The sequence below is a fragment of the Eutrema salsugineum genome, unplaced genomic scaffold (genome assembly GCF_000478725.1).
Source record: "Eutrema salsugineum unplaced genomic scaffold, Eutsalg1_0 scaffold_16, whole genome shotgun sequence".
In the NCBI taxonomy this organism is placed as follows: domain Eukaryota; kingdom Viridiplantae; phylum Streptophyta; class Magnoliopsida; order Brassicales; family Brassicaceae; genus Eutrema; species Eutrema salsugineum.
The window spans coordinates 1,080,291-1,106,214 of record NW_006256858.1 but is presented as its reverse complement, the minus strand read 5'-3'; the positions used below and the strand labels follow the sequence as shown (position 1 = coordinate 1,106,214).

At 36.9% G+C, this 25,924-nt stretch overlaps 7 protein-coding genes across 8 annotated transcripts; 3 read left to right on the top strand and 4 right to left on the bottom strand.

Moving 5' to 3' along the window:
- The first annotated feature begins 464 nt into the window (after positions 1-464).
- LOC18021493 (WD repeat-containing protein 20) lies at positions 465-4,691 on the top strand. 2 transcript variants are annotated; one of them, XM_024157874.1, is made up of 12 exons: positions 465-882; positions 1,154-1,471; positions 1,574-1,682; positions 1,764-1,857; positions 2,196-2,283; positions 2,378-2,461; positions 2,670-2,766; positions 2,854-2,941; positions 3,067-3,172; positions 3,253-3,345; positions 3,791-4,232; positions 4,382-4,691. In XM_024157874.1, exons 1-11 carry the CDS (start codon positions 700-702, stop codon positions 4,205-4,207), a joined length of 1,677 nt encoding a protein of 558 aa, XP_024013642.1. In that variant the 5' UTR covers positions 465-699; the 3' UTR covers positions 4,208-4,232; positions 4,382-4,691. The 2 variants fall into 2 exon arrangements, with proteins under 2 accessions (XP_024013642.1, XP_006403695.1); XM_006403632.2 differs by having other exon boundaries at positions 3,791-4,691.
- A 1,306-nt stretch (positions 4,692-5,997) lies between these two features.
- LOC18021492 lies at positions 5,998-8,055 on the top strand. Its single transcript, XM_006403630.2, has one exon. The coding sequence runs from the start codon at positions 6,451-6,453 to the stop codon at positions 7,837-7,839; it is 1,389 nt and encodes a 462-aa protein (XP_006403693.1). The 5' UTR covers positions 5,998-6,450; the 3' UTR covers positions 7,840-8,055.
- A 41-nt stretch (positions 8,056-8,096) lies between these two features.
- LOC18021491 (probable E3 ubiquitin-protein ligase LUL2) lies at positions 8,097-9,636 on the bottom strand. Its single transcript, XM_006403629.2, has 3 exons — positions 9,217-9,636; positions 8,584-9,073; positions 8,097-8,374 (listed from the first exon to the last, which is right to left on the bottom strand). The coding sequence occupies exons 1-3, from the start codon at positions 9,525-9,527 to the stop codon at positions 8,255-8,257; spliced, it is 921 nt and encodes a 306-aa protein (XP_006403692.1). The 5' UTR covers positions 9,528-9,636; the 3' UTR covers positions 8,097-8,254.
- A 486-nt stretch (positions 9,637-10,122) lies between these two features.
- LOC18021490 (aquaporin PIP2-1) lies at positions 10,123-12,171 on the bottom strand. The gene is made up of 4 exons (XM_006403628.2): positions 11,744-12,171; positions 10,988-11,283; positions 10,663-10,803; positions 10,123-10,536 (listed from the first exon to the last, which is right to left on the bottom strand). The coding sequence occupies exons 1-4, from the start codon at positions 12,048-12,050 to the stop codon at positions 10,417-10,419; spliced, it is 864 nt and encodes a 287-aa protein (XP_006403691.1). The 5' UTR covers positions 12,051-12,171; the 3' UTR covers positions 10,123-10,416.
- A 4,544-nt stretch (positions 12,172-16,715) lies between these two features.
- Positions 16,716-17,535, bottom strand: LOC18021489 (60S ribosomal protein L12-2). The gene has a single exon (XM_006403627.2). The coding sequence runs from the start codon at positions 17,472-17,474 to the stop codon at positions 16,974-16,976; it is 501 nt and encodes a 166-aa protein (XP_006403690.1). The 5' UTR covers positions 17,475-17,535; the 3' UTR covers positions 16,716-16,973.
- Positions 17,536-18,136: 601 nt separating this feature from the next.
- On the top strand, positions 18,137-20,118 carry LOC18021488. Its single transcript, XM_006403626.2, has one exon. It carries the CDS (start codon positions 18,398-18,400, stop codon positions 19,967-19,969), a length of 1,572 nt encoding a protein of 523 aa, XP_006403689.1. The 5' UTR covers positions 18,137-18,397; the 3' UTR covers positions 19,970-20,118.
- A 172-nt stretch (positions 20,119-20,290) lies between these two features.
- Positions 20,291-23,204, bottom strand: LOC18021487 (cytokinin riboside 5'-monophosphate phosphoribohydrolase LOG4). Its single transcript, XM_024157891.1, has 7 exons — positions 22,845-23,204; positions 22,283-22,380; positions 22,146-22,176; positions 21,698-21,797; positions 20,841-20,911; positions 20,598-20,741; positions 20,291-20,498 (listed from the first exon to the last, which is right to left on the bottom strand). Exons 1-7 carry the CDS (start codon positions 22,965-22,967, stop codon positions 20,418-20,420), a joined length of 648 nt encoding a protein of 215 aa, XP_024013659.1. The 5' UTR covers positions 22,968-23,204; the 3' UTR covers positions 20,291-20,417.
- Between the last annotated feature and the right edge of the window lie 2,720 nt (positions 23,205-25,924).

Below are 25,924 nucleotides of genomic sequence, written 5' to 3'. Positions count from 1 at the left end.
AGATTTTATTAAGCTGGATCATAACAATTATAAAAAATATTATACCGAGGAAACTAAAATAAAATCGTTATATTTTTAGACGACCTTTCACAAAAGCGAAATGAGAGTCAAACCGAGGGAAAAAAATAGAAAAGATTGATAGGCCTATCATGAACCATCTTATCAATAAAGCCTAATAAAATTTGACCACCCGAAGCTAAAAGGCCGTAATTCCATCGGTTAATTGGAAATGGGCTTTAAATTGGGTCTACATTGGTCTATGACGTCAGCACGCGCGTGATCTATGCGTATCTCCCTATCTTGAATCTCTGAAACCCGAGATCGAATAACCAACCCGACCCATCGGATCGAGTATCTCTCAAACGCTCCTTACGAGATCTCAACCGTTGGTTGCAATGACTTTTAATCGGTCAAAGCTCTGATAATTAGTTGTGAGCAATATACAAGAGAGAGAAGCAGTTGTTATTATCCATTGGAGGAGACCTCAGAAGAGAAGTTTGATTCTTTTTATCTCGACGTAACTTTAGTGATTGACATCGAAGACGAGAGCAAGAGAATTGGGGGAGAATTTCTGGGTTTCGATTTGGGTGAGAGACGAAGAAAAAGAAACAAAACAACAACAAAAAAAGCCCTAGGGTCGTGGAATCGTTGATCAGATGCTATTGGGTCGACGATTAGAGAAGAAGAACAGCAAGCAACATGATGAACACTTCTAATGGAATGATATCGGCGCCATCTTCATCGTCTTCACCGGCGGCGAATCCTCAGTCGCCGGGGATTAAGACTTATTTCAAGACGCCGGAAGGGAAGTACAAGCTCCACTACGAGAAGACGCATTCCTCTGGCCTCCTTCACTACGCACATGGCAAAACCGTTACTCAGGTGAAGATTTTTCTTATAGGGATTTTGGTGTCGTTAATTCGATTCGCTTCTCCGATTAGAATACCTTTGGGTTGTGATTTCTATATTCCAAATCGGAAACTTTAGAGTATTAGCATCGGTCATAAAACTTTTACTAGCAAACTTTGTATTCCAATGCATATAGTTGTTTAGTTGATCAATCGGTTTCAGAATTCAGTAGCATTGCTTTCCTCTAGATTTTAGCAAATGGGAATTTCCCAGTGATGGAATTGGGAAAAATTATCGTTGTCAGGTAACTCTAGCTCAGCTAAAGGAAAGAGCTGCTCCTACGACCCCAACTGGTACTTCGTCTGGTTATAGTGCTAGTAGCGGATTCCGTTCAGCAACAGCAAGATTGTTAGGCACTGGAAATGGAAATCGCTCTCTTAGTTTTGTTGGAGGTAATGGAGGGGGCAAAAGTGCAAGCACAAGTTCAAGAATTAGTGGCTCTTTCGTTGCTTCTAATTCTAGCACGTCGATGACAAATACAAATTTCGATGGGAAAGGAACTTACTTGGTCTTCAATGTGGGTGATGCTATTTTTATCTGTGACTTGAACTCACAAGATAAGGTGATTTACTGCTCTTCTTTGTTTTCCTTTTAAGGATTTAGCTGTAATGTTCTGGTGGGGTTTTTGTTTTATGTAATGATTTAGGGAACTTCCTTGATGTAGGATCCAGTAAAGTCTATCCATTTCAGTAATTCAAACCCTATGTGCCATGCTTTTGATCCGGAGGCTAAGGATGGACATGATTTACTTATTGGGCTGAATTCTGGGGATGGTAAGTATATTTTGGCATTGCCTTTTTTAACCTCTATATGCCTTGTCTCGTGGATTTAATTGTTATGGTGTGTTATTGTAGTGTACACTGTATCACTGAGACAGCAGTTACAGGATGTCTCTAAGAAGCTAGTTGGAGCACTGCATTATAATAAGGACGGCTCTGTGAACAACAGGCAAGCGTTTTCTTTTTTGCTATTATTTGTTCGTGACATTTGGAGAATCTATTCCACTGGTTCATATTTGTTTTGTCTAATATTCTGTATGTGTTCTTCGTAGTACTTCTGCTAGTATTTTTGTCACTGTAATGGATGTATACTTTAGGCAGCTCTCAGTGACGTAGATTAGTCAAAATTATAAAAGAACAGGATGTAGTCTTAGAGGAGAAGATTTTTCTAATTAGTTAAATTTGAAACATGAATCTGGCCAAAAGTCCTTTCTAATAAGAAACTTAAATCTATTCTGGTGTCATGTCCTCTCTAAGATTAAAATAAAGTTTGTTACTTTGTAACAGTCGTTGTACTAGTATTGCTTGGGTGCCTGGAGGTGATGGAGCATTTGTCGTTGCTCATGCCGATGGGAATTTGTATGTGTATGAGAAGGCAAGCTCAGATATCATAGAATATTTCTTTGTATATGACTTTTAATTTACCTGATTTTTTCTGATTCTTGATTCTGATTTATATAACTTTGTAGAACAAAGATGGTGCCACTGACTCAACATTTCCTGCAATAAGAGATCCTACACAATTTTCAGTTGATAAAGCAAAATATAGCAAGGTACCTGAGTTTACAACCATTTCAGTAGATCCTTATATAGGTGCTAGAAGCACATGGTACACACCTATTTTCTGCTAGTATCATCAGTTGGTGGTGTCGTAAGGAATTTTTGTATTACATCGTTAAGATTTTAGATTGTACTTTTTTTTTTTACCTTTAAGTATATTTGGATGTACCATTTGTTCATTTCTTTTGAGTATTCATGCAGAGTAATCCTGTTGCGAGATGGCATATCTGTCAAGGTTCAATTAACAGCATTGCATTCTCAAATGATGGAGCACACTTGGCAACTGTTGGAAGAGATGGTAAGACGCCTCTATTCTTTTGTGTGGCTCTTCTTCTTTCGCTATGTGTTTCTTAATTAAGCACTGAGTTATTCTTACCATTTACAGGTTATCTTCGCATTTTTGACTTCTTAACCCAGAAGCTAGTATGTGGTGGGAAAAGTTATTATGGTGCTCTGCTGTGCTGTTCTTGGAGGTGACTGGTTATAATTGCTTTTGCACATTTTCTTTTTCATTGGATTTACAAATTTTCCTTCAATAGATATCATTGTGGTGAGTCCAGAATGATATTTTGTATTGACATCGTGATCATATTGACAGTATGGATGGAAAGTACATTTTGACGGGAGGTGAAGATGACTTGGTTCAAGTGTGGAGTATGGAGGATCGGAAGGTCGTGGCATGGGGTGAAGGGCATAATTCGTGGGTAAGGTTCTTGATTTTAGAACGGTGAATTCTTTTGTTTAGCACAAACATCACATGATTTGTTGGAATGCGTTCTCGCAGGTAAGCGGAGTAGCGTTTGATTCCCATTGGTCGTCACCAAATTCTGACGGGTCAGGAGAGCATGTCATGTACCGTTTTGGATCAGTTGGTCAGGTATTTCTTCATGCCTGTACTCATTCGTCTGGTTCTCCTTTGCATTTTGCGAGTAAATGTTCATCTATTGAAGTTGGGCTTAGCTTATCTATATTGCTTTGACTAGCTTTATCATTTGAACCGTGTTAATACTTGGAAGGATGTAAGGTTGACAAAAGTTGATCGAAAATTGAGGGGAAAATCTTAGTCTTGATCTTTGTAATGTTTTTTTCTAGGGATCCATCATGAAATGATCCACCACTATTCATGTAGCATTATCCTGATCATAGAAGTGAATTATTTCCTAGTATGAAGAACTAATGAGATCGTTTGCACGAATCTGTTACAATGAAAGTCTCAGTTTCTAACTTAATTCACCATAGATCCCTACGATTTCAATCTTTTGATTCTCCAATATATATTATCTACAAGCATTTGGCTTCACACACTGTGCTGCTTTCCCCAGGACACACAGTTACTTTTGTGGGACCTTGAATTGGACGAGATTGTGGTTCCACTTAGGCGACCTCCAGGAGGATCTCCCACGTACAGCACGGGAAGCCAATCAGCTCACTGGGACAATGTCATACCAATGGGAACTCTTCAACCTGCTCCTTGCAAACGTGATGTTCCAAAGCTCTCGCCAGTCATAGCTCACCGCGTTCACACCGAGCCCCTCTCCGGCTTGATGTTCACACAAGAATCAGTCGTAACGGCTTGCCGAGAAGGCCATATAAAGATCTGGACACGGCCCAGTGTCTCAGAAACCCAATCCAACAACTCAGAAGCAAATCCTACTAGTGCGCTCTTGAGCACAAGCTTCCCCAAAGACAACAAAGCCTCACTGAGCAGCAAGATCGTTGGTTCTAGTTTCAAGCAATGACAGAGCTTGCTGTCTGAAAAATCAGGTGCTATTATTTAGTCATGTTCATCCTTTCAAGGTGAAAAGGAAACTTTAAAGAAAAGCCCTGTGAATAAAATATCTACTGGGTTTTGTTTTGTTTTTTTTTAATTTTAAAAGAAAGATGAAAATCTGAAATCTGACTGTATATTGGAGGCTGACAAGATTGTGGGCATAGAGAGAAGAAGAAGAAGAAGAGATGGGTGAGACGAAAGAGAATGTTCTGATGTAAATTATAAGAAGAAGAAGAAGAAAAAAGGTTGTTTAGGTTTTTTTAGGGTTCATGTCCAGAAGATTCTCATCAGCCAATAATGGAACTTTGGTGCTTCAGAAGATGACACTCTTTATTTTCATGCAGTTTGCAGACACTGAACGATGCCTTATCTATATATTATTTATTCTGGTTTCTCGGAAATAATGTTCCTGCATTTTTGTTTTATGAGTGAAAGAAAATCCCAAAAGTCGCACGGCCGTTGTTATTTTTAATTATAGATTTCTAAAGTCCTTATACTTCCTTTTAAAATTCCCTCTATAATACGTATATTTGCTTCACTGTTTAGCTAAAATCATAAAAACTATAAACATCGTTTATATATGTATACTCTATACTTCTCCTAGCTTAACACGAGTATTCAACAATTCGACTAAATTCTTTTAAATGGTACTAGAGTGAGTCCACCATTAACCACATACATTGGAAAGAAAGAACGGTGACACGACCAACAAGAGATAAAGAGCGGTGACAGTGACACCATTAAACTCAGCTGCCGATTTTGGTATATTCATTGCTTTGTCTCTTCCCTATCACTCCTATCTTGATCATTCTATTTTCTAAATGACATGACAACATAAATGTACTAGTATTTATTTGATAATTACCATAAACATCATCTAATATTTTGTGGGAGTACCATGTATCAGTTACTATGTATAGATGCGTAAGGCGTTCCAAAACCTTATTTCTGCACATATATGTGTGGGTTAAAAAGAAAGAAAAGAAAAGAGATTCCAAAAGGATCACTCAAGAATTAGTTTCTTAATACTAACATCCTTATGTGAAATATGACTCTTTTATTCTATCTCTCTCTCTCTCTCAAATTTAAGCTTGTGATGTCTAGGGACTGGATACCACTCAAGATTCAAGACAGCTGGAACAAAAACAAAAGCATTTATTGTTATAAAGATTCTTTCCGAAATTTATTTATAAATAGGAAAATAGAATCGTATGATATCGATATTCTGAAGTGTCGGTGGTATACTAAACAACTAAACCATACTCTCTTAATGAGAGAGCGTACTTTCTAATAAATCGCTTGATTTACTTATTAGGAAATACATGTGATGCGGATTGATTCTTGATTCGGTTTTGGATACAAGTAGCTTATGCAGACTGAAAATCTATTTCATTAAACAAATGTGTAATATAACACAAAAAGTAGTCTAACAAAATTAGTCTAGTTTTTGTGTTTCTGCAAAAACTAGTCCAACAAAGAATTCATGTTTAAGAATATTCTACACCATTTCTTTTATTTCTTGTATTGGTAAAAACAAATCTCTCAATTTGAATGACGTAATCTCAGTTATTGGAAATAAACTGGTGATTTATTACCTATATTAGTCCATTGGGATTTGCGAAACACTTTTTCCCGTATCTTATCATATCAAACTTCCGATTGCACACATCGAAAGGCTTGATAACTAACCACGTGTCCTAATAATGTCATCATCTCTCTCTCTCTCTCTTCCTCGTCCCTTCACAGTTGGCACTTTATTACTTCACTTCTGCTTTCTCAAATCACAGATCCCTCTCTCGTGCCTTCTCTCCCAACCTCTCCTCCAGATTCCCGAAACCCTAATCCCCAAATTAGCTCAGAACAGAAAAAACCCAATTCATCAACTTTGCTGAGAAAGAGAGATCGTACCCTATAGTTATGTAGGTAGATAATCGAGGAATCCGAATGGTAAATATGGATCTGAAGTGGGTTATGCTGATGCTAAGACGTGCACCGAGAAGGGTCTGGTTAGGTTCGCAAAATTCTACAGTTCTCCTCGTGGGTGGAAACCATACCTCCTCCAGGTTTTGCACTCGCTAAAAATCTCCTTCCTTTCTTCCTCCCCCAAATTCAGCTTTTTTTCAAAAAAAAAAATCTCTTCTTGAAATCATTCTACTTCCAATCGAATCTCTACTGCTCCGATCTTTGTTTAACTCTTTGAGAAATCTCGCCATGCGCGTTGAGGCGTTGAAGCTGAAACCGATGCCCAACTCTTTCCGTCGGCACGTGATCCTACGCGCCCTCGTGATCCTCTGCGCTTTCTCCGTTTTATCTGTTCTTCGGAATCTCGGCGGAGCTTACGAAGGAGAGAATCACCACCCTTGTAAGGTCGACGAATGCTCCGTGAATTTCGCGTTTCTGGGTCCGTTCCTCTTCTCAGGCAACGGATTGTTGTCCAATAGGTTCCTCAAACCGGTTTGGAGCTCTCTCGAATCGGATAAATGTAAGGAAAACGTGAATTTGACTGCCGGAGTTGTTAGAGAGCTTAAAGGTATGAACTTGCTGAGTAACGACGCGAAAGCTCTCTGTATTGGCCGGAGATCGGTTTCAGCTGTTCTTGCAATGAACTTAGAAGGAATCTCTGATGTTCGTTTGGCTTACACGCCACCTGTTTTCGCTTTCAAGCACAGGAAGTTCACAAGTGAGCTACACTATGAAGATGCTTCCTTTAGTTTCGTCTTCTCTATGGACCTTGAGACAGTTTCTGTCCCTGCTTCGATTGTTTACGAAATCGAGCGTATCCTTGTACCCGGAGGAACCGGTGCTATGCTTGTGGGTACTGCTAGTGTCTCTGACTCAAACGGTTTGGTCAGATCGGTTTCCCCTGTTTCTTCACTGCTCAAGAACTCGAGTGTTGTTCATGTTGCTTCCTTGGGTGAACAGGTTTTGGTTGTATTCAGGAGAAATGGCAAAGATAGTTTCACTTTGGGTCAAAGCCATGACCTTCCTGCTGATTGCTCATCCGTTGTCAACAACAGACCATACATTGAATCATTGGAGCCTCTTCTCGAGGAAAAACGTTCTGATTTCGAGAGACGGATTCATTACTTGCCTGAGTTCATTGATCTCTCTTCTAGGAAGAGGCTGGTTTATATTGATATTGGAGCTACTGATCATCTAAAAGCGAGATCGAATTGGTTCTTCCCTTCATACCCAATTTCCAGGAAAGCTTTTAATAGCTACTTTGTGCATCACAACACATCTATCTTGACTTCTTATGTCAAAAGCCCAGGTGTTACCTTCATCTATCACCCGGGACTCGCAGCAACGGAAGCAACGATTGACGCCGGTCCTGGAGATGAAGAAGAACCTTTTGTTGAAGATGATAGCTTTGATTTTCTAGCATGGTTCAAGGAAACAGCGAGCTTTGCTGACTTTGTGGTTCTGAAGATGAACACAAGCGACGAGGAGCTGAAGTTTCTCACAGAGCTGATAAAGACAGGAGTGATCTGCTCAGTTGATGAACTGTTTCTTCACTGCACTGGGTACAGAGACTGCACCGGTATCATTAAGAGCCTTAGAAAAAGTGGCGTCTTTGTTCATCAATGGTGGGAAGAGTAAAGAGCTCTGCAAATGAAGCTTAAAAACTAAAACTATAGGGTTTGATTAAGTTATGTTGTGTTGTTTTTCTATGTTGCTACAATCTTTGCTCATGTATAGAGCAAAGCCACAGAAGTTAGCTCCAGCGACTGGGCGCTTCTACGGTTCTACCTAAAATAATCAGTCGCCAATATGAACTTTGTATTTGTGCTTTTCAATGAAGTTGTTATGTTGTGTGTTTACAGTGGTTTTGATGCTCTGTCATACTATAATCACAAGATCTGAACCTGATATTTTACTAAACACTCGAATGAAAACCTGAATTAATAGTGTCATTTGGCAAACATAGATAGTAACTTGAGTTCCAATAATTGTATATATACCACAAGCAAGAACATTGAGAAGCTGACTCTGTACAACAGCAACGTTGCAAAGGTCACTGGTTCGAGCCGTTGGTGTTGACCGTTATCTCCAGAAGCGATTTCACCGGTTGTCTACATATGGGGCAGAGGTTTGTCTGAAATCTCAAAAGCTTGGCACAAGCGCTACACATACACTACGAAAACACCAAAAACAAATGAAAGTTAGCAATCAATCAGAGGAAGAAAAAAGCTGTCTTTTCTCAGTTTCTCTCCAAGAATAAACTCAAGTAGATTATGATACATACGTAGGTCTGTGATCTGAGATGTCCTAACCATATTCAAAATCAGATTCTCTACTAGGCATCGCCATAAAATGTTCCTAAATTGAACTTTATATACTTACCATGTGCCTGCAAGGTAGAACAGTTGTATCTCGTGGCTCTGTTAAGCAGATGACACATTCTTTTCCTGTCTCGTTCCCATCTTCTCCACAATCATCAGCTGTATTACCAATTCCGTAAATCTCCTGAAGAACATACTCGATCCCATTCACCCACAGAATCTGCTTCACGACTCTGGCCTTGTACTCACCTTTGTCCCTCTCTAAAACCGCAAGAGTTATCTGACGGTTTGGTGTGTTAGACACAGGACTATCTTCTGATGATGATGATGATGCCTCTGCTTTCACTGCCACATGATACACATCTGACTCGCTTGCCTCAACCAACTCTGTCTCTGATAAAGCTGAGAAGTCGATCCCTGTGCCACAAGGCTGCTTGAATTTATGTCCAAGACCTTTTGGAAAGCAAACTGTCGTGGACGGAAACAGATCCTCCTTTGTCGCCTTCAGGTTACAATCTTGGCCTTCTCTCGCGAAGAACATCACAGTGATACTGTTGAATCAAACAGGGCAAAAAAACCATAAGAACAAACAACCTAAGAATCACGATTGAAGTAACCCTATATATTCCGTCTTCATCCATTATTCCACTAGAGAGTTCTACAACCTAAGAATCTCTAATCACGAATCGTTTACCTTGCAGAAACATTGGCGTCAAAAGTGAAGGAGAGCAAAAACTTGCCAGGGTTTTGTTCATCAGGCTCAAATCTCAAGGTCTCCTTGTTCAAATTGATATCGTTCCTTACAGTGACCGTTTTCTGGTGATAAACGTAAGGAATCGGAGAAGCAATCGCTCCATAAGGATCATTAGCACCTTGATGGTGGTACGGTGACGGAATCGGCGGATAATTGCCTTGGTACTGATAATACTGCAACGGAGCAGGGTTATGGTTTTGGTAAGGCGGCGACGGGTGGTCTCGGCGGCTTCCACCGATTATATTTCCCATGAACCCACTTGCCAAAAATTGGAATGGCAAAATCGACTCAGAGGAAGATGGAATCAAAGAGGATCGGTGGATTTGGAAAAACAAGTCGCTAATTGGGAAGAGTCAGATGATGATCATATAAATTATTATTATTTTATTCTCTAATTGCTTTTTTTTTTTCTTTTTAATATAGTATCTCTCTGCACTCTTTGTGCCTTGCTCCAGAAATTTTAATTTTAATTTATTTTTGTGTGCCTAAACTTGAAATAGCACAACTTTAACTTCTTCTTTTTTTCTAATCCCTCCTTCATTTCCCAGAGTTTATTTAGTATTTACTGACAAAAACAGAACTGATAGTAGTTTAAGATAGAAGAGATGCAAAATAAATAGTGTCTAGAAGCTTCGATTTCTATAAAAGTGATAAAGAGATTCAGGGCTGTCTCAAGTTATTTATTAGACATTGTTCATCGAATTGTGCTTGGTTCCCTATTTCGTTATCATATACCAAAACAAGAATCTGGATATCAGTTCAAGACTCTCGTTTTGCATTTCACATTTATGTTTATATAACAAGGCATATTGTTTAAAATACTTAAAAGGAAACGATGTGAGCTTATATGTAGAGGAGATGTACATTAGATGTAAACATAAATATAGAGACACAACCGCAATAAGAACACTCTTTGATTTCCAATCACTCGATAAACTTGGCATTGGCGAAATAAACACAATTACGCGGGAAGAAAATTCACAACAAAGAGCAAGTAAAAAAGCATTAAGAAAAGAAAAGAGTAGTGCAAGTGACTGATGTGGATTTGTACATACATATAGAAGATAACAAACTATTTTGCAGTTATCCTTTTATTTTATTTCAGGATCTGCTTTAATTTGGTGGTGGATAAGAGTGTTTTTAGACGTTGGCGGCACTTCTGAATGATCCGAGAGACTTGGAACCTGAAGCCCTTAGAACGAATTGGTGATAGATTGCAGCAATCGCAGCTCCAATGAATGGTCCCACCCAAAATATCCACTGTTCATTTCATTCATCATCAAAAACAAAAACAAAAATTAACATACTTAACTATTTTTCCTAATTATATATAAAAGATTTAAGTATAGTTAGTTAAATAGAATGTGTGGAAAATGGAGGTCATACGTGGTCATCCCATGGCTTGCTCTCGTTGAAGATAACGGCTGCTCCGAAACTCCTTGCCGGGTTAATTCCGGTTCCGGTGATCGGAATGGTAGCTAAATGTACCATGAACACCGCAAATCCGATCGGAAGTGGCGCCAACACCTTTCATTTCATTAGTTCCAATTAATTTATTAGTATGATTGAAAAATACCACTTCACAACTATCACCTTTAGTAAGATATAACATATATAATCGGTTGAGGTATGCAATCGGTTTATTTTCCCTTTGGTTCGAAATTCAAACCGGTTAACCGGATGAAATAATATAATAGCTTGATAGACTCACCGGAACATGGGAATCTCTGGCGCTACGTTTTGGGTCGGTGGCAGAGAAGACGGTGTAGACGAGAACGAAAGTACCGATGATCTCTGCAGCGAGGCCAGTGCCTGTGCTGTAGCCTTCGGCTAGAGAGTTGGCTCCACCACCGTAACGGATGTAGTACGAGCTTTGGAAGGCTTTGACGAACCCAACTCCACAAATTGCACCCAAACACTGAGCCACCATGTACAATATGGCTCTCACTAACGACACTTTACGGGCCAAGAGTAGCCCAAATGTCACTGCTGGGTTTATGTGACCACCTAAGGTAACAAAAATTCAAAAAATGTTATCAGTTGATGAAAGTTTAAGGTAAGACATGTAATTAATTAACCGGTTTATAGACCAAAACCATACCATTTTTTCTGCAGAATAAGAATCTATTTGATTGAAACTTGAATCTAAATTAAGACCAAAACCATACCCAAATAGATTCTATCGAATGTTTTACTTGTGTAATAAGATTCTATTCCCAACAAAACTGAAAATTTTGAATCTAAACCGGTTTCAATCCTGATTAAACGAACAAGACCAAAACTAAGACCAAAACCATACCATTTTTTCTGCAGAATAAAGAATCTTTTTGATTAAAACTTGACTAAGACCATACCAAATAGATTTTTATAGAAAGTTTTACTTAAAAGCATTTTATTCCAAACAAAGAAAATAAAGCTGAAAATTCTGAATCTAAACCGAACCAAAGTCAAGATTGAAGATTCATACCAGAGATACCGGCGGTGCAGTAGACGAGGATGAAGATCATGCCACCAAAGGCCCAAGCGATACCGAGGATTCCAACGCCGCCGCAATCGACGCCGCCGGCAGTAGTATCGGACTGAATCTTGTAACCGATGACTGTCAAAACGGTGATGTATAAGAAGAGAAGAGTGGCTACGAACTCGGCGATGACTGCTCTGTAAAAAGACCACTTTGTTAGCTCCTCCGGGTCAAACAGCGGCGCCGGCGGCGGATCTTGATAGTCTCTTGTCTGAAATCCTTCTCCGGGAACGGCTTCCACGTCCTTTGCCATAGTTACTTTTCTTCAATCTCTTTGCTTTCCACCAAATGAGCTTTCTTTGCTTCTTTGCTTCTCTGTTGTGTGGTTAGTGAGAAGCACATGTGCTCTGTTTTATAGTGAGAGCTCCTCTTGTTATTTTGCATGTATAATAATATTATATGGTATTGTATGTCTAATAGGAATTGTTTTTTCTTTATTTAGTAAAATGAATAAGTATAGAAATGTATGAATGATTTCGAGGAAAACAAAATGTATGAGTGAATATGAATGAATATTATGACCTTACTAGCTTTCGCATAATAATTAGTAGAAGCTAGCTGTCTTGAAATAAAATTTTGGATTAATAATTGCTTGATATAGTAGTTACTACATAAACCAAGAACCCTGGTTCTAATTTCCAATCATTGAATATCTAAATCAGCCAACGAAAATAAGTAGGTTTTAATTTGTAATTGACTTTAATTAAACTCGGAATTAATCAAGTTATACGCTCTTAGCAATTTATAATATTTTGAAGTTTGAACCAAGTTTTAACCCAAAAAAAAAAAAGAGTATGAACCAAGTCCGTGGCAACAAAATTTGATCTATTATGCATCTGTAATTACATGATAAACTATAGTATGAGATTAGGTAGTTTATGATTTCACAAGACAGAACTTTATATCCACTCGTATATACTTGTTTAAGGTATATGGCTTTATACTTTTATCTCTCTCTTAGTAATAAGACTAATAGTGCCAATCAGTGGTGTTGGTGGAGTGCTATCAGATAATCAGAGCCACAACTTTTGAAATATTCTAGTCGTTTTATCTTTTATGTTAATCAAATTTTCTATTTTTCCTGGTAGATAATGGAGGTTTATGTTTACTTTAACTTAGCCTCGCCGCCCCATCTCCTCCTAAAGGTCATTTTCATTTCGACCGACCCCAATTTTATACTATATGATGCTCTCTTCTTTTTGTCTTATAATACCATGGCCTGTCATTTTTCACATTTTAAAAGCCGCAACTATTTAATGCCATATACCATTTAAAATTATAGTTTACATACTTTTTTTCTTATCGATTCGTCATTTTCGTTCTTGTTAAACACATAATAAAGTTTGATTACAAAACTGTTATACGATTTTATGCTTTAGACTTAAAATTATGAATAAAAATCAAAATAAGATAGATATTATAAGCGGGCTATTAAACATGATGTGAAAAAGAATGAGCAAAAACCTTGGATTAGGTTCAAAATTAAGGTATCATAACTACATCACACACTAAAACCAGGGTGTAAAGTACGATGCCGTTTCGGAGGGGTCCAGATTCCACTAAGGTCAAAACCATGTGATTTTGGTAATAGGCGACACGTGGAGGGTGGCACGCCTGAAAACGACCTGTCGCTCCGACAAACGCATCGTCGCCGTCAATTCGGATGTTATCCAACTCAGCACAGCCGTCGGTTTTCTCAACCACTCACATAATGCCACGTTATGGGGTCCCCACCAATCATTTACATTCTCTCTTCATCCATATTCCAATTTCTTTGCGAAAAATGGAAAATATAAAATGCTGACAATAGACTGAAAACGAAAACTGATCAAAAATAAATAAATATAAAGTGACGAACAAATATAATTTATAAACACAGGAGATGCAGTTCCATGGTTATAAGTTTTGCCACGTGGAAACATCCTTATCGTTTTGGCTACGTTGGTTGGCTACTGTAAGATGAACGTCAGCCGTATTTTTGTTTTTCCAAAATGATGAAAATGTGAAGTCTCTACTTCTTCTGTTTTTTTTGGGTGTGATTATCAAATATAAAGATGAGCAAGAGATTGATTCAAGAAAAAAATAGAGGTTTGAGTTGCAACAAGAAAGATATAAGTTGAAAAGGTATGATTAAATAATTTTGAAATTAATCTATCATTACTTGACATCTAGTTTATCCAAAGACGTTAAAAATTGACCAATGTTATTTGTATAGTTGTTTACATAATTACACTTTCTACTCATATTCATAGAAAAATAGTATTGACCTTGTCTAAAAGTTCTATAGATAAATCGACTACTATATATATAGTCTATGCCAAAAGAAAAAAGAAATAAAAAGAGTTCAAATATATTAATATAACGTTGTTTTGCATAGTTTTTGTCATTTAGTCACTCAATAGATACTACTACTAGTCCAGAATGTACTATAGCTAGATCGACAAACATATCTCGGCTTATCTGTCTTAAAAATATGAAAATATGCATACAAATAAAATAATCAATTAGAGATTTAGAGTACATAGTTACTAAGTTACATAATTTACATCAAAAGTTGAGATTCAAATTACAGTAGATCTTTACAATGATAACGTTTTTAACTATAAAAACATGGTAGATCCGATCTTTACCGCATGAGTTTGAAGATCAGACATATACTAACTATTAAGTGTACTTTGTTACTATTTGGTTTGCCAGTATAATAATTTCCTAACGTTTTGTTTGTTGAAAGGTTCTGTCAAATGTCAAATTTTGCGGCCTGTCAACTCAGTAATGTGCCTTGTGGGTACACGGATCTCTCACCTACAATGTTGGTTGAGTTACATGTCTTTTTTCTTTTGGGTGGCTCAACATTAACTTTTCATACCCTTCATCTAAACATTCTAATAATTCATGTTTGTCAACCTCATGTTATTCAACTTGGCAAATAAAACATTTTTTTGGTCTAACTAAGATTGCAATTAAATCTTATGAGTTTAACCTCCACAATAAAACATGATAGCTTCATTCGCTACTTTTTTATTCTCTTAAAACCGTGAAAAAAATTGGAATTTCGATCTATAATCTTTCTTGATATCTAGAAACAGCATTTAAATATATTTTTAATGTACGCCTCATCCAAAAAAAGATTAAACCCGAAGTATAAAAAACTAATTCTCTTGTGTTACCACTCAACCACCACATTTGGAATTCATTCATTCGCTATTTTATCTATCATTTCATTACTTTTTTCGGATTAATAACCATATGATACTTTGAGAAGAAAAAAACGTTTAACCTATGACCAGTGGTCTAAAAGGGAACATGTCTCCTCATCTGAACAGCTAATTCTTTAAACCTGTCTTGATCTCGTTTTTGAATTCCATTCTTTAGAAGAACGCATTTTTGAATAGGACATTAAGCCTGTCAAGACTTCTTTTCTTTTTTGGGTTAATTTTTTTGTTTTTTTTCTTTACTTCAAATACTCCATATGTTAATAGATTGGTGGCAATAGGCTCACCTCAAGGAGAAACTGAGCCTTTCACATGGTAAACAATTGATCTTAGTGCTCGTATTTCTTTGGCAAATAACAATTGTAGAATAAAAAATTTGAAGACCGCAAAATTAATAACTGCTCTAGCTCCGGAGAAAATGACTGGCTAATAAACGATTTTTTATCAGCTTATAAAGTCTGGGACAATCTAACTATTTAACAACCTCCATCAGTTGATTGTACTTAAGACATCTCATTGCCCACTCAAGGGCTTCTAGCTCAACATGCAAGGGTGATAAACATCTACGAGAACTTTTTAGGCCAATAAACTGTGAGACATGTTCTTCCACTAAAATCCAACCGATTCCAATCCAATTTTTCATCTGGGTGACACAGGCCATGGAACTAACATCACCACTTTGGGAGGGAGAGTAAGAAACGCGATCTCAAGATTTGACAGGGAATTGTCACGCTCTGCGTCTTCCTCAGCACTCAGCAGGTACGTGAGTCTCCAGCTCTCTTCTTCATGGAGGGCGAGAGTTGCAATCTGTCTATTGTAGTCCGATTATTTTTATTTTTAAAGTCCTCTCATTGCGTGCTTTCCACACACCAAATTATCCTAGGTGTTCTATTTCAAGGCCTAGTATGCGAACGACCAAGTGTGTTACAAGACATTGTTTGAAATAGCAAGTCACTTCAAGACCCTCGTATCACTGAACAATTGAGAAAACAACCTAGTCGTACAGTTTGCCAGTTAAGTCTCTCGGTGATCTTCAAAGAATCCGTTGTTCTACTATTTTAGCTTTAGATAATGGAGATGATTTATCTGGTCTTACGATATGTTTCAGACGTTTAAATCTGATCTTGTGAGAGCCGGAATATATAACATGTGCGCCAGTGGAGAAATAATAAAATAAAACAAGAACACTAGGATAATGCTCAACACTTTATAAACATCTACGTTTCATATTCTCTCACAATCACACAACAGAGAAGGCAAAACCATTTCAGCGAAAAGGCTCTTACAAATAAACAAGAATAATGTTTTTGGAATAGTTCAAAAATAAGGCCAACTTATATAACTTTATATGTTATCCGAAAGTTCTATATGAATTCACAAATGGACATGGTATCCACTCAACGAAAAAATCTTTTTATGCAAAAAGCCTCCACTTCGTCACAGTGTAATCGAAAGTTCAAGATTATGAATGAAGAGGGAAGAGATATGAGAAAGCAGGATGCAAAGACAAATTCACAGTAAAATGAAAGAAAATTAGACCAAATGCTGAAGAAGATCGTTTAAAATGATTATGCAGTTAACCCCGACAATAGAATTTGTGCAGTAAACAAGAACCAGTAATGAAATGAAATCAAAGAGCGTAAAAATTCCATCTTTAAAACATCAATAAGCAAGATACCATCATCAAGAAACAAGAACAATGCAAAAAGATCAACTTTCAAACTCTTAGAAGGCAATAGCATAAGATATCAATGCAAAATGTAAAACATTTCAGCCAAAATGTAAAACATTGCGACTGATAAACCATTGGGGTTCTTAAACAGACAAAAAAAACGCAAAAATAATCCAAAACTTGAGTCATTCTAATTGAAGAAAGATAGTAGCTAAATTTCTCGGAACCAAAAAAAAAAGATGAAAGAAGAAAGACAACATGATTTCAATTTCCATCAAATCTTCATTTTTTCTTAGTTCTCAGGGATATCGATCTCACCCTCTTGAATCTCCTGCTGAAGATCCTTCGGGTCCTTTCCATCAACGGTGCATCCAACGGAGACGCATGTCCCAAGAATCTCCCTCACGGTGCCACTCAGCTCTTTGGCTATGGATCTAGGCCTCATAATCCTCGAGATCTCAATGACATCATCAAACGAAATGTTTCCATTGTGCTTGATGTTCTTCACCTTCTTACGGTCTCTCTCCGGCTCCTTCAAGGCCTTGATGACGAGAGCTGCAGCAGATGGAACCACCGTGACCTTAGCCTGACGATTCTGTACCGTCAGCTTCACGGTAACGCGAAGTCCTTTCCACTCTTTGGCCGTCTCTTTGGCAATGTCTTCTCCGATCTTCTTTGGGGCGAGACCGAGAGGACCGATCTTCGGAGCAAGAGAACTGGCGGCTCCAACTTCTCCTCCGGTTACACGGACGTAGACATCGACGATCTGGCTCGGGTCCAACTTCGGCGGCATGGCTACTGATTTTGGGGTTTCGCTTTTCGGTGGAGGCGCCTCTTAGGGTTTTTGAAGGAGAGCAAATAAAATGGTCGAGACTAGGGCTTATATTCGTCGATGTAAATGATCAATTTACCCTTCTCATTTGAAACGGCCCAAGTCCAATTATATATATGGGCTTTCAGATTTCAATACACTCTTTTAATCAGATGGGGTTGGCCCAAATTTGCTGAATGATTTCAAAGTTTTTGTAGAATTTTATTTGAGAGGTTCTTTGGATTTACTTGTTTTATTTGTTTTTGTTTTTCCCTCATTTTTATTTGTGTACACAAACTAGTATCAGCATAGTGTTTCTCCGCTAAATGAACGGCACAACAATTGGTCTCTCTTACTCACATTTTAAACTTTGGTTGAGGAAATTTTCACTGGTGAACCCATGAAATCTTGGTCACTATTGAAATACTTTTGAATCACTCTAAAGAGTAACTTATCACATCTCAAGTTACCTAAGACAACATAGCTCCACACAGGGGCGGATTTAGAACCATTTTTTACTGGTTTGCATATAAAATAAGAAGAAGGCAAAGTTGGGTAATCGAACTTGAGATATTTAGGGCCGTCGCAATGATACCAGCTTTGTTTCCCTGAAGTTTAACTTTAAAAAGTGAAAACAGCTAAAACCCAAACACAACAAAGCCTCGGAGAAACTCAACTTCCGTTAGACGGAGATGGCGAAAATGAGAGTTAAAGCAAGCGACTTGTTGGTGTTATCCTGATTATGGACGACTACGAGAGGCAAAATCGGATTCCAGGCTTTCTAGGGTTTACGGGTCCTCGATTATCGTTGCTCTCTGGGTAATTGTTTCTTGTCTTATTTGCCTCTCAGATCTGCCATTTTCCCAATTTCGTAAACAAGTTGGTTTGTTTCCACTTCCGTTGAAATGTCGAGAAGGAAATCTCCCGTCGTCTTGCCGCAACCCGCTACATCGGTTCTTCGTCGATCGGCGAGGCTTATCGCTCTGCAAAATCGAGATGTTCAAGGGAAAGATCTGATCTTTGGGTCGGAACCACCGAGGAAAATCCGTCGGGAACTCGGACCGAAAGTGTCATCAAAGAGATTAGTATACTCATCTGGTGGTTCAATCGAAATTTCGAGCTCGAAGAAGAAATCTCCTGGATCCAACAGTTCGGTGGAAGGGTTTTCTTCGCTGAGGCGTTCTCTTAGGATTTCAAATAAGGGACTTTCCGATGCCAACAAAGACAAGTCTCCACGATGTAGTTCTGCGAAGCCTGCATCTACCTCATCATCTCGCGTGAAATCGACCAACGTTTCGCCTTCTTTTACTCTGAGACGGTCTCCTAGATTCTCGAGTGGAGGAGGATTTGTGGATCTTCAATCTTCTTTCAGTGGAAGGAAATCAGGTAACAGTGTTTTGAGTAGATGTAGTACGAAATCAGTTTCATCTGAGAAAGGAAAGAGTGGAGATGGTGTCAAATCTAGGGACACAAGTAGAACTCGTTTTCGTCCAAAGTCTAAGCAGATGTCTAGAAGTTGTTTTGATAGTGAAGAAGAAGAAGTTAGTGTCTGTCTTAGTGAGGGGAAAAGGATGAGAATTGCAAAGGAAAACGAGGAAGAAAATGCTACTGTGCCAAAAGCTGATGAAGGAAAGAGACTAGGAAAGGAAGAAGAAGAAGAAGATGGATTGAAGATAAAGAACAAGCTTGAGAAAGGATGGACAGAGGATCTGGAATCAGCTTTACAGAGAGCTTATTTGACAGCTAAGCCGAGTCCTAATTTCTGGAAAAAGGTTTCTAAGATGGTACCTGGAAAAACTGCGCAGGAATGTTTTGATAGAGTGAACTCAGATCTTATCACTCCTCGTCAACCTCAGCCTCGATCAAGAGCCAGGAAACCAAACTTATCACCAATTCCGCAGTTTTCTCTCTCTGCAAGCAAACTATTGAAACCCAATTCGCCAAAGAATAAGATACGACAGGGCAGAGGCAATCTCTCAAAGAAAGCGATCAGGCATTTACTGGAGAAGCAAAATCATATGGATCAAGGTCTTGGATTTGATCTCTTCTCAGTTCTTGAGCCTGGCGCCACAAGCAACTTTCTCTCAACTCCAACGGGGAAAGTTCAAAGTCTTCCGAAAATCCTTGAAAGTCCAATACCGTGCTCAAGATTTGCAAGGGAAGATCAAACAACTCTCGTTAGTCCTCCAGTGCTGAAGCAGGTTAAAAACAAGGCATTGCATGAGAAGTACATTGATCATCTGCACATCAGGGAAGCGAAAAGAAAAGCTGAGGCTACCCGACTGTCCAAGAAAGAGAATATAAGACCTAATGATAATCAGAAAAAAGATTCGGTGAGAGCAGCTAAAGATGCCCTTCTCTTTGATGTACAAGATGCAATGCAGAAGCTTAAGAGTTTAGAGACTGAGAACTCATCCAGCTCTTCAGAATTCTGCTATCATCGTGGTGAAACTGACGAGGAAGAGGAATCAATCTAATCTCCAGCCTGATAGTTTTGATTTTACTAGGGCACAGAGCATAGAGATTAGAGTAAAACATTACTGTGAATGTTGTAACCTTGAGGATGAAACTACTTGTGTGAGTTTTGTTTAGTCAGCTGTTGTATAGACAACCAAAGCTTTTTCTCTTTAATATGAAGATCAAATTTTGGCTCTTTTCTTGTTTTGTGCGTGTAAAGTTCTTCATAAATTATTAAGAGATAAAAAGCCAAAAAGCATTAAATTTCATTGGTACGCTTATGTTACAGAGGAATATGATTTTCTTCGAAACATAAACATTTCAGAGTTAAAGAAAAGTAGTAATTTACACAAAAGAATTTCCTCCCTCATTGGAAATTTTTAGTTTACCCTCCTAATCAAAAGTTAAGATCTTAAAAATCTGTTTCGTTCCTTAAGTAAGATCCATCTTGGAATATCCTGATTAATATCAGTCTTCAGAAGAGTAGCCAATTCGCTCGATCTCCCAGCAAAGCTTAGAAGCAACACTTTCATGGCAAGGAGAATATTCCTGCAAACAGACGACAACAACAACAACAACACATTTTCTATGCTGTCAGAAACCAGTTTCTTTCTTTTGGATCCATCAAATTGCCAATAGTCAAGTTACCTCAAGCTTCTTCACAAGCTCCTTAGCGGTTGGTGCAGAAATTATTATCTGGCGCGCGTTTGGACTGATGAATCCTTCTTCAACAGCTTTATCAATGAAAGAGAGCAAAGAGTTGTAATATCCATCAACATTGAGCAAACCCACCTGCAGCAAAACAATGATAGCTAGTTTTTAATGAAATTGGATTTGAAATTATGCACCAAAGCTTGAATCTTTACGAGGATCATAGTGATGGGTCTTTACCGGTTTGTCATGTATCCCAAGCTGGGCCCATGTTATGACCTCCAACAATTCTTCAAGTGTTCCATATCCACCTGCAATTTCAAACCAGAAAGGATTATACTCTGTATATATTATTATTATATGGTTCATCTGCAAAAACTGTCCTATGACTCTGTTTACACAAGGACGTGATTACATAAGCAGGGTCTTATTGAATAACAAGACCTCCCTATATGGGCAAAACATAATGTTTTTCCACGACTGTTTCAGATTTTGTCTTCTTACATGAAACAGGTAACTAAAATTAAAATTTTGGTCACAGCACACACAAGCTATATAGATAAGTACCTCCCAAGCAATAGGCAAATAACAAAGAATCAGAGCAGAGAGCAGAGATTGGTCTAATTTTCAGTGCGAGATGTCGATGGGTCAAGGCATCTTTACATATTATTTTTTAAAGCTTTGTCCATATAAGAACTCAAAATCATAATGAAAGACACCAATATACTTTTTTTTTTTAATTTAGCTTTCACACTATACCGCTTTAGTTTGACCAAGAAAACAGGTTTTTACTAATACTTTCTTCTTCCCTCTTCTTTGGCAAAATTAGTCAAAAAATTAAACTCTTTTCGGTGCTTTTTAAAAATTATTCTTCTTTAATACTTTGGTTTCCACAGTTTAAGAAGTTAAAAAGCCTAAAAGATGGTGACTAGATTCTTAAACAAGGCTGTCACTAGACTTTGACCGGTTTTATCTTACATAATCATTACTTGTCTGGAGAACTGAACTTGTAAATTTACAGAGAAAAAACAAAACTAAAAACTGATGGGACTTTGAACATTAAAGATTAGAGAAAGATTTTAAAATTCAGTACTAACCTGGTAAGGCAATAAAAGCATCAGAGTGTCTAGCCATCTCTGCTTTTCTTTGATGCATATCTGCAACAGCTCTTACTTCTCCTACTGTTTCACCGGTCAACTGCCAAAAAAGAGTATCCCATTTAACTAATAATCTTGAAACTTTAAATGAAATTAAAAGAGAGGAAAAAAAAAAGCAGCTTTAGACTGTTCTACGACCAGAAGCAATGATGGCAATGTAAGCAAATTGGCTTATTTTAAATTAATTACAAGACTTTAGTTAAGAAGCTCTTCATCTTATTCTTTTCTTAAAGGAACCCTTTTTTGGTTCTTGTTTCAATCGAAGAGATGAAGATAAGCCAACCAAGGTTGGATTCAGGGATTTCGGAAAAAATCAGTTCTTAAAGAGGAATCAATAAGCAAACAGAAAAAGTTCAAACTTTTTTCTCATGGCTAATAGCAAGAATACCTCTCTAGGCATGAGTGTCTTGGGAATAACTCTGTGGTTAAATGACAACAAAGACGAGAGGAAAAGAGACATATTAGGATGTTTAAATCTTAATTGTAGCCTCAAATCTCTAATTAACTGATTAGATGAGGAGTTACCCAATAACATGGCGACCACCATCATGAACAGCTTGTGAAACCAAACCCATCAAACCGATGCTTCCACCTCCATAGACTAGATCAATGTTCCTTGAAACCTGCAAAAGCATACAAACCATAAGAAATTAGACCTTTCTTTTCCATTACAGAGAGTTTGAGAAATCAGCTAAGAGAAATCAAAACCAAAACTGCTCTGTGTACTTTGAAAATCGAGACAAACATTCCCATGCGATATTTGTGGGCTCCCAATCATAAAAGATGAATATGATCAAAGGAAAAAAAGAAAATGTGAAAATGAAAAATACTTAAAAACTGATCCTTTTTAGTTATCAACTTCACATATCAAAAATACTATTTTGAAGTTTCATCATTTGTAAGTTGTGCCACATGAAACTATTCAAAATAGGATAAAACAGAGGAAATGTTCTGCATTTGCAAAATAAGAGGATTAACAAAAAACACCCACAAACATATTCACAAACATCTGGTGAACATAAACTTTATGAATCAAATTACAGAGTATAGAAAGTACAAACAGAAAATCCAGAGATATATGCAATACCAATTCGTTGCCAAGATCCACAGCAGCATCTTGGTAGCTACTCTTCTTGCCTTGGCTGCTTCCACAGAACACACAGATTCTTCCAAACTTTGACTTTTGCATTGTTTCATTGTTGACCTCCATTGATTACGATGAGCTCAAGCTTAGAAAAAAACTAAACTTTTTGCCCCAAAGAGAGTAAAAGACAATAGTTTTGGGTTTGTTAATTAAAATCTCGTCACTTGCGTGCTTCCTAAAGAACGAAAACGAGATGTACACACACCGTACAAGTGTCAAAGAAGAAGCATTATAAAAGTGAAGTTAAAACCCCAACAAAACCAAAAAAACTCAAAACTTTGAATTTCTTGTGTTTCTTTGCCTGCTACTACTTTCGGGGTTGGGATTGTTATTATATACAGAGTGCATTTTAAAAGAATTTTTCTTTTATTTTCGAGATTTTCACACGTGAGAGAATTTAGCACGCGCGTCGCAACCACCCGCACATACAGTTCATATTGGCACGCGTGGACCACTTCCTATTGTTTCCTAGTAATTGTCATTTTTCTTCAATTTATTTATATTTTCGCTTTCGAGTCTATTGATATTATATACATCTAAAAAATATTCGTTATCTATGCTACCTCCAATGATTTTGGAACCAAAAACAGAAAACAATGTTATGGATGTGTAAATTAAATTTAATGTTTAGACAAATGCTTATAGAAAATTAATCAAATAATATGTAAGTTTAAGTTTACCCTCGATGGCTCCATCTTAACTGTCCATCAAAGTAAAAAAGAAATTGTTACGATTCTATTACTAATTTAATTTTTCTATCAAATATTATTGTAAATATACATACTTGAAAAGGAAATATTCTTTGCATTCTTTTAATATTTTCATAATGATATTTAAATTTGTCGTGCGAATATAAATGGGAAGTGACAAAGAAAACATCTTTAGATTAAAGAAACTGATTTAGATATAAAGCTACCTCACTTTTTGATTCCCATTTTCAAGAACAGAACAAAAATTTAATTTTCGACAATGACAATAAAATCAAATTTTCATTGTCAACATATATCTGGACATGTAAGATGGGTCCAACCAGAATTTACTTTTAATTCTCTAATATTTAAATGAAAGTGTGATCAAACTAGTGATGAGTAAAGCAAGAGATGCAGAGACATGTATCATATGCATAAACAGATAGATATGCGTATAATATTTAAATATGTATAATTAGAGATGATGATGTCGGGGTTATGGAGCAATGTGCCATTGATGATTGAAATAAGAAACACAGAGTGAGTTATGGGTTTTATTACCAATGTAGTCTAATTAATTCACCCTCCCCTATGTAGTAGACAATCTCCTTCTTCTCTCTTGTTCTAATCATACAAAACACGTATTTCTTATATTAATTATACACCTTAGTTTTCCTACTAGTTTCTTCTTCTTATAATGTTTTTGGATATATTAAAAGCTCTATCGGCTTTACCCACATATCCATGTGCATGTGGATAATGGATATCTAACTCATGGCCTTTATTTATACTATTTTATTTAAATTTTATCCACATATAGCTACCAAGGGAGCATGCATGGCTTTATATATAAATAATAATCCAATAGAGTGATAGATTATTTACGGTTCCAACTTCCAATTTGAAAACAATTCCCGATGAGAATTCCCGAAGAAACGAATATATATATATTTTTTTTTTTGACAAATCATATCGTTTAGAAATATTTTAGAAGAAAATGGGTTACAAACTTACATTATAGTCGGTGTTGGCTAGAGATTTGGAACGTGATTCGTGAGCTTGGTTCAACATGGTATGTAATGTAAGAGATTGATTGTATTTGGTTACGAAGCCATGAATTGGGAAACGGAATATAAGCAAGTTTGTTGAAATCATGATAATATCCACACAAGAAAATGGTTGAAATGAAAAAGATATAAACATTTTAAATCCATATTGTCATCGATTTCCTTGCGTTACGTAACTTACGTGCAAACATGCACATTAGCTCTTTTATATTTCTGCAACTTATATATCTACTTCTTGTCCATTGAAGAATCCTCTACGTTATTAGCATTTATGGTTTATAAACATATTATTCGTGCACCCTTTTCGTGAGATGAAGATTTCACAACCTACAACATATATAGAGAAGATCTACACTTTATACCGAAAGAGTTATTATGAAATGGTAAGCCATGTTATTAGTTAACAAATTAATAGTTTAGTCTATACATAGTGTGAACTAGATATAGCTGTAACTGTTTAATTCAGTACTTAATTGTTTTATTCCATGGACAGTAACCCCATACTCATATACTTAATTGAACATCCTGATTAGTGATTGGACATAGGTATATATATGTATATAACCGATTAAATTAAACTACAACAAAATTGCAATCCCAAGACATCAGTGCAAGCTACCCCTATTAAATTTATATGTTGTGAGTTTAGAGATTATAAAAAATAATTACTTCTCGGAACCAATTTCTATTTGTAATATTGTGTATGCATGCTTGCATGCGCATTTAACTCTTTTGTTTTGTTTTCTTATTGCACTCCACATTCCTCTTGGTTTTCTCACTTTCAAACCTAATTTATAATATTATAACAATCAACCATGAGTGTAAAACGACATAATCAGGTCACTCTTGTATTCAACAACATCTACTCGTTATACATAGATCTTAAATGGTTGTGAATATGTATACCAACGTAACAGTAGATCATCGAAAGAAAGGTTCCTTTGCTATCGCTCTACTTGTATAAAAAAACTTCTTTTTAGATACAAGAGAATAATATTTTTCTTTTTGAACGAATCAATAGAATAATATTACTCGATCGGTTAATCTACTTCACAGTAAGTTAAATTCAAACTAAATTCAGTTTTTTTTTTTTTTTTGAGTATCACAAGTCTATGGAAGAGCTCAGACTAATCTCCAAGGGAGGTGCAGCCCATGGATAAACTAAATTAAGTTTTAGTAACAAGATAACATGGGTAAGTTGTTGTAAGAGTATAAGATAGCTATGAATAGAGCGGGAAGTGATTGGAATATCATCATTAAGAATCTT

What these genes read in the sequence shown, in the direction of transcription:
- LOC18021493 (XM_024157874.1), top strand. Translation starts at nt 700, where the DNA reads ATGATGAACACTTCTAATGGAATGATATCGGCGCCATCTTCATCGTCT. An exon ending in ATTTGTATGTGTATGAGAAG is followed by an intron (nt 2,284 to 2,377) that starts GCAAGCTCAGAT and finishes ATAACTTTGTAG; the next exon opens with AACAAAGATGGTGCCACTGA. An exon ending in ATAAAGCAAAATATAGCAAG is followed by an intron (nt 2,462 to 2,669) that starts GTACCTGAGTTT and finishes GTATTCATGCAG; the next exon opens with AGTAATCCTGTTGCGAGATG.
- LOC18021492 (XM_006403630.2), top strand. Translation starts at nt 6,451, where the DNA reads ATGCGCGTTGAGGCGTTGAAGCTGAAACCGATGCCCAACTCTTTCCGT.
- LOC18021491 (XM_006403629.2), bottom strand. Translation starts at nt 9,527, where the DNA reads ATGGGAAATATAATCGGTGGAAGCCGCCGAGACCACCCGTCGCCGCCT. An exon ending in GACGCCAATGTTTCTGCAAG is followed by an intron (nt 9,074 to 9,216) that starts GTAAACGATTCG and finishes TTGATTCAACAG; the next exon opens with TATCACTGTGATGTTCTTCG. An exon ending in TTCTACCTTGCAGGCACATG is followed by an intron (nt 8,375 to 8,583) that starts GTAAGTATATAA and finishes GTGTTTTCGTAG; the next exon opens with TGTATGTGTAGCGCTTGTGC.
- LOC18021490 (XM_006403628.2), bottom strand. Translation starts at nt 12,050, where the DNA reads ATGGCAAAGGACGTGGAAGCCGTTCCCGGAGAAGGATTTCAGACAAGA. An exon ending in CTGCACCGCCGGTATCTCTG is followed by an intron (nt 11,284 to 11,743) that starts GTATGAATCTTC and finishes TTGTTACCTTAG; the next exon opens with GTGGTCACATAAACCCAGCA. An exon ending in CCAGAGATTCCCATGTTCCG is followed by an intron (nt 10,804 to 10,987) that starts GTGAGTCTATCA and finishes ATGAAATGAAAG; the next exon opens with GTGTTGGCGCCACTTCCGAT.
- LOC18021489 (XM_006403627.2), bottom strand. Translation starts at nt 17,474, where the DNA reads ATGCCGCCGAAGTTGGACCCGAGCCAGATCGTCGATGTCTACGTCCGT.
- LOC18021488 (XM_006403626.2), top strand. Translation starts at nt 18,398, where the DNA reads ATGTCGAGAAGGAAATCTCCCGTCGTCTTGCCGCAACCCGCTACATCG.
- LOC18021487 (XM_024157891.1), bottom strand. Translation starts at nt 22,967, where the DNA reads ATGGAGGTCAACAATGAAACAATGCAAAAGTCAAAGTTTGGAAGAATC. An exon ending in AGACACTCATGCCTAGAGAG is followed by an intron (nt 21,798 to 22,145) that starts GTATTCTTGCTA and finishes CTTTTTTGGCAG; the next exon opens with TTGACCGGTGAAACAGTAGG. An exon ending in AGCTTGTGAAGAAGCTTGAG is followed by an intron (nt 20,499 to 20,597) that starts GTAACTTGACTA and finishes GTCTGTTTGCAG; the next exon opens with GAATATTCTCCTTGCCATGA.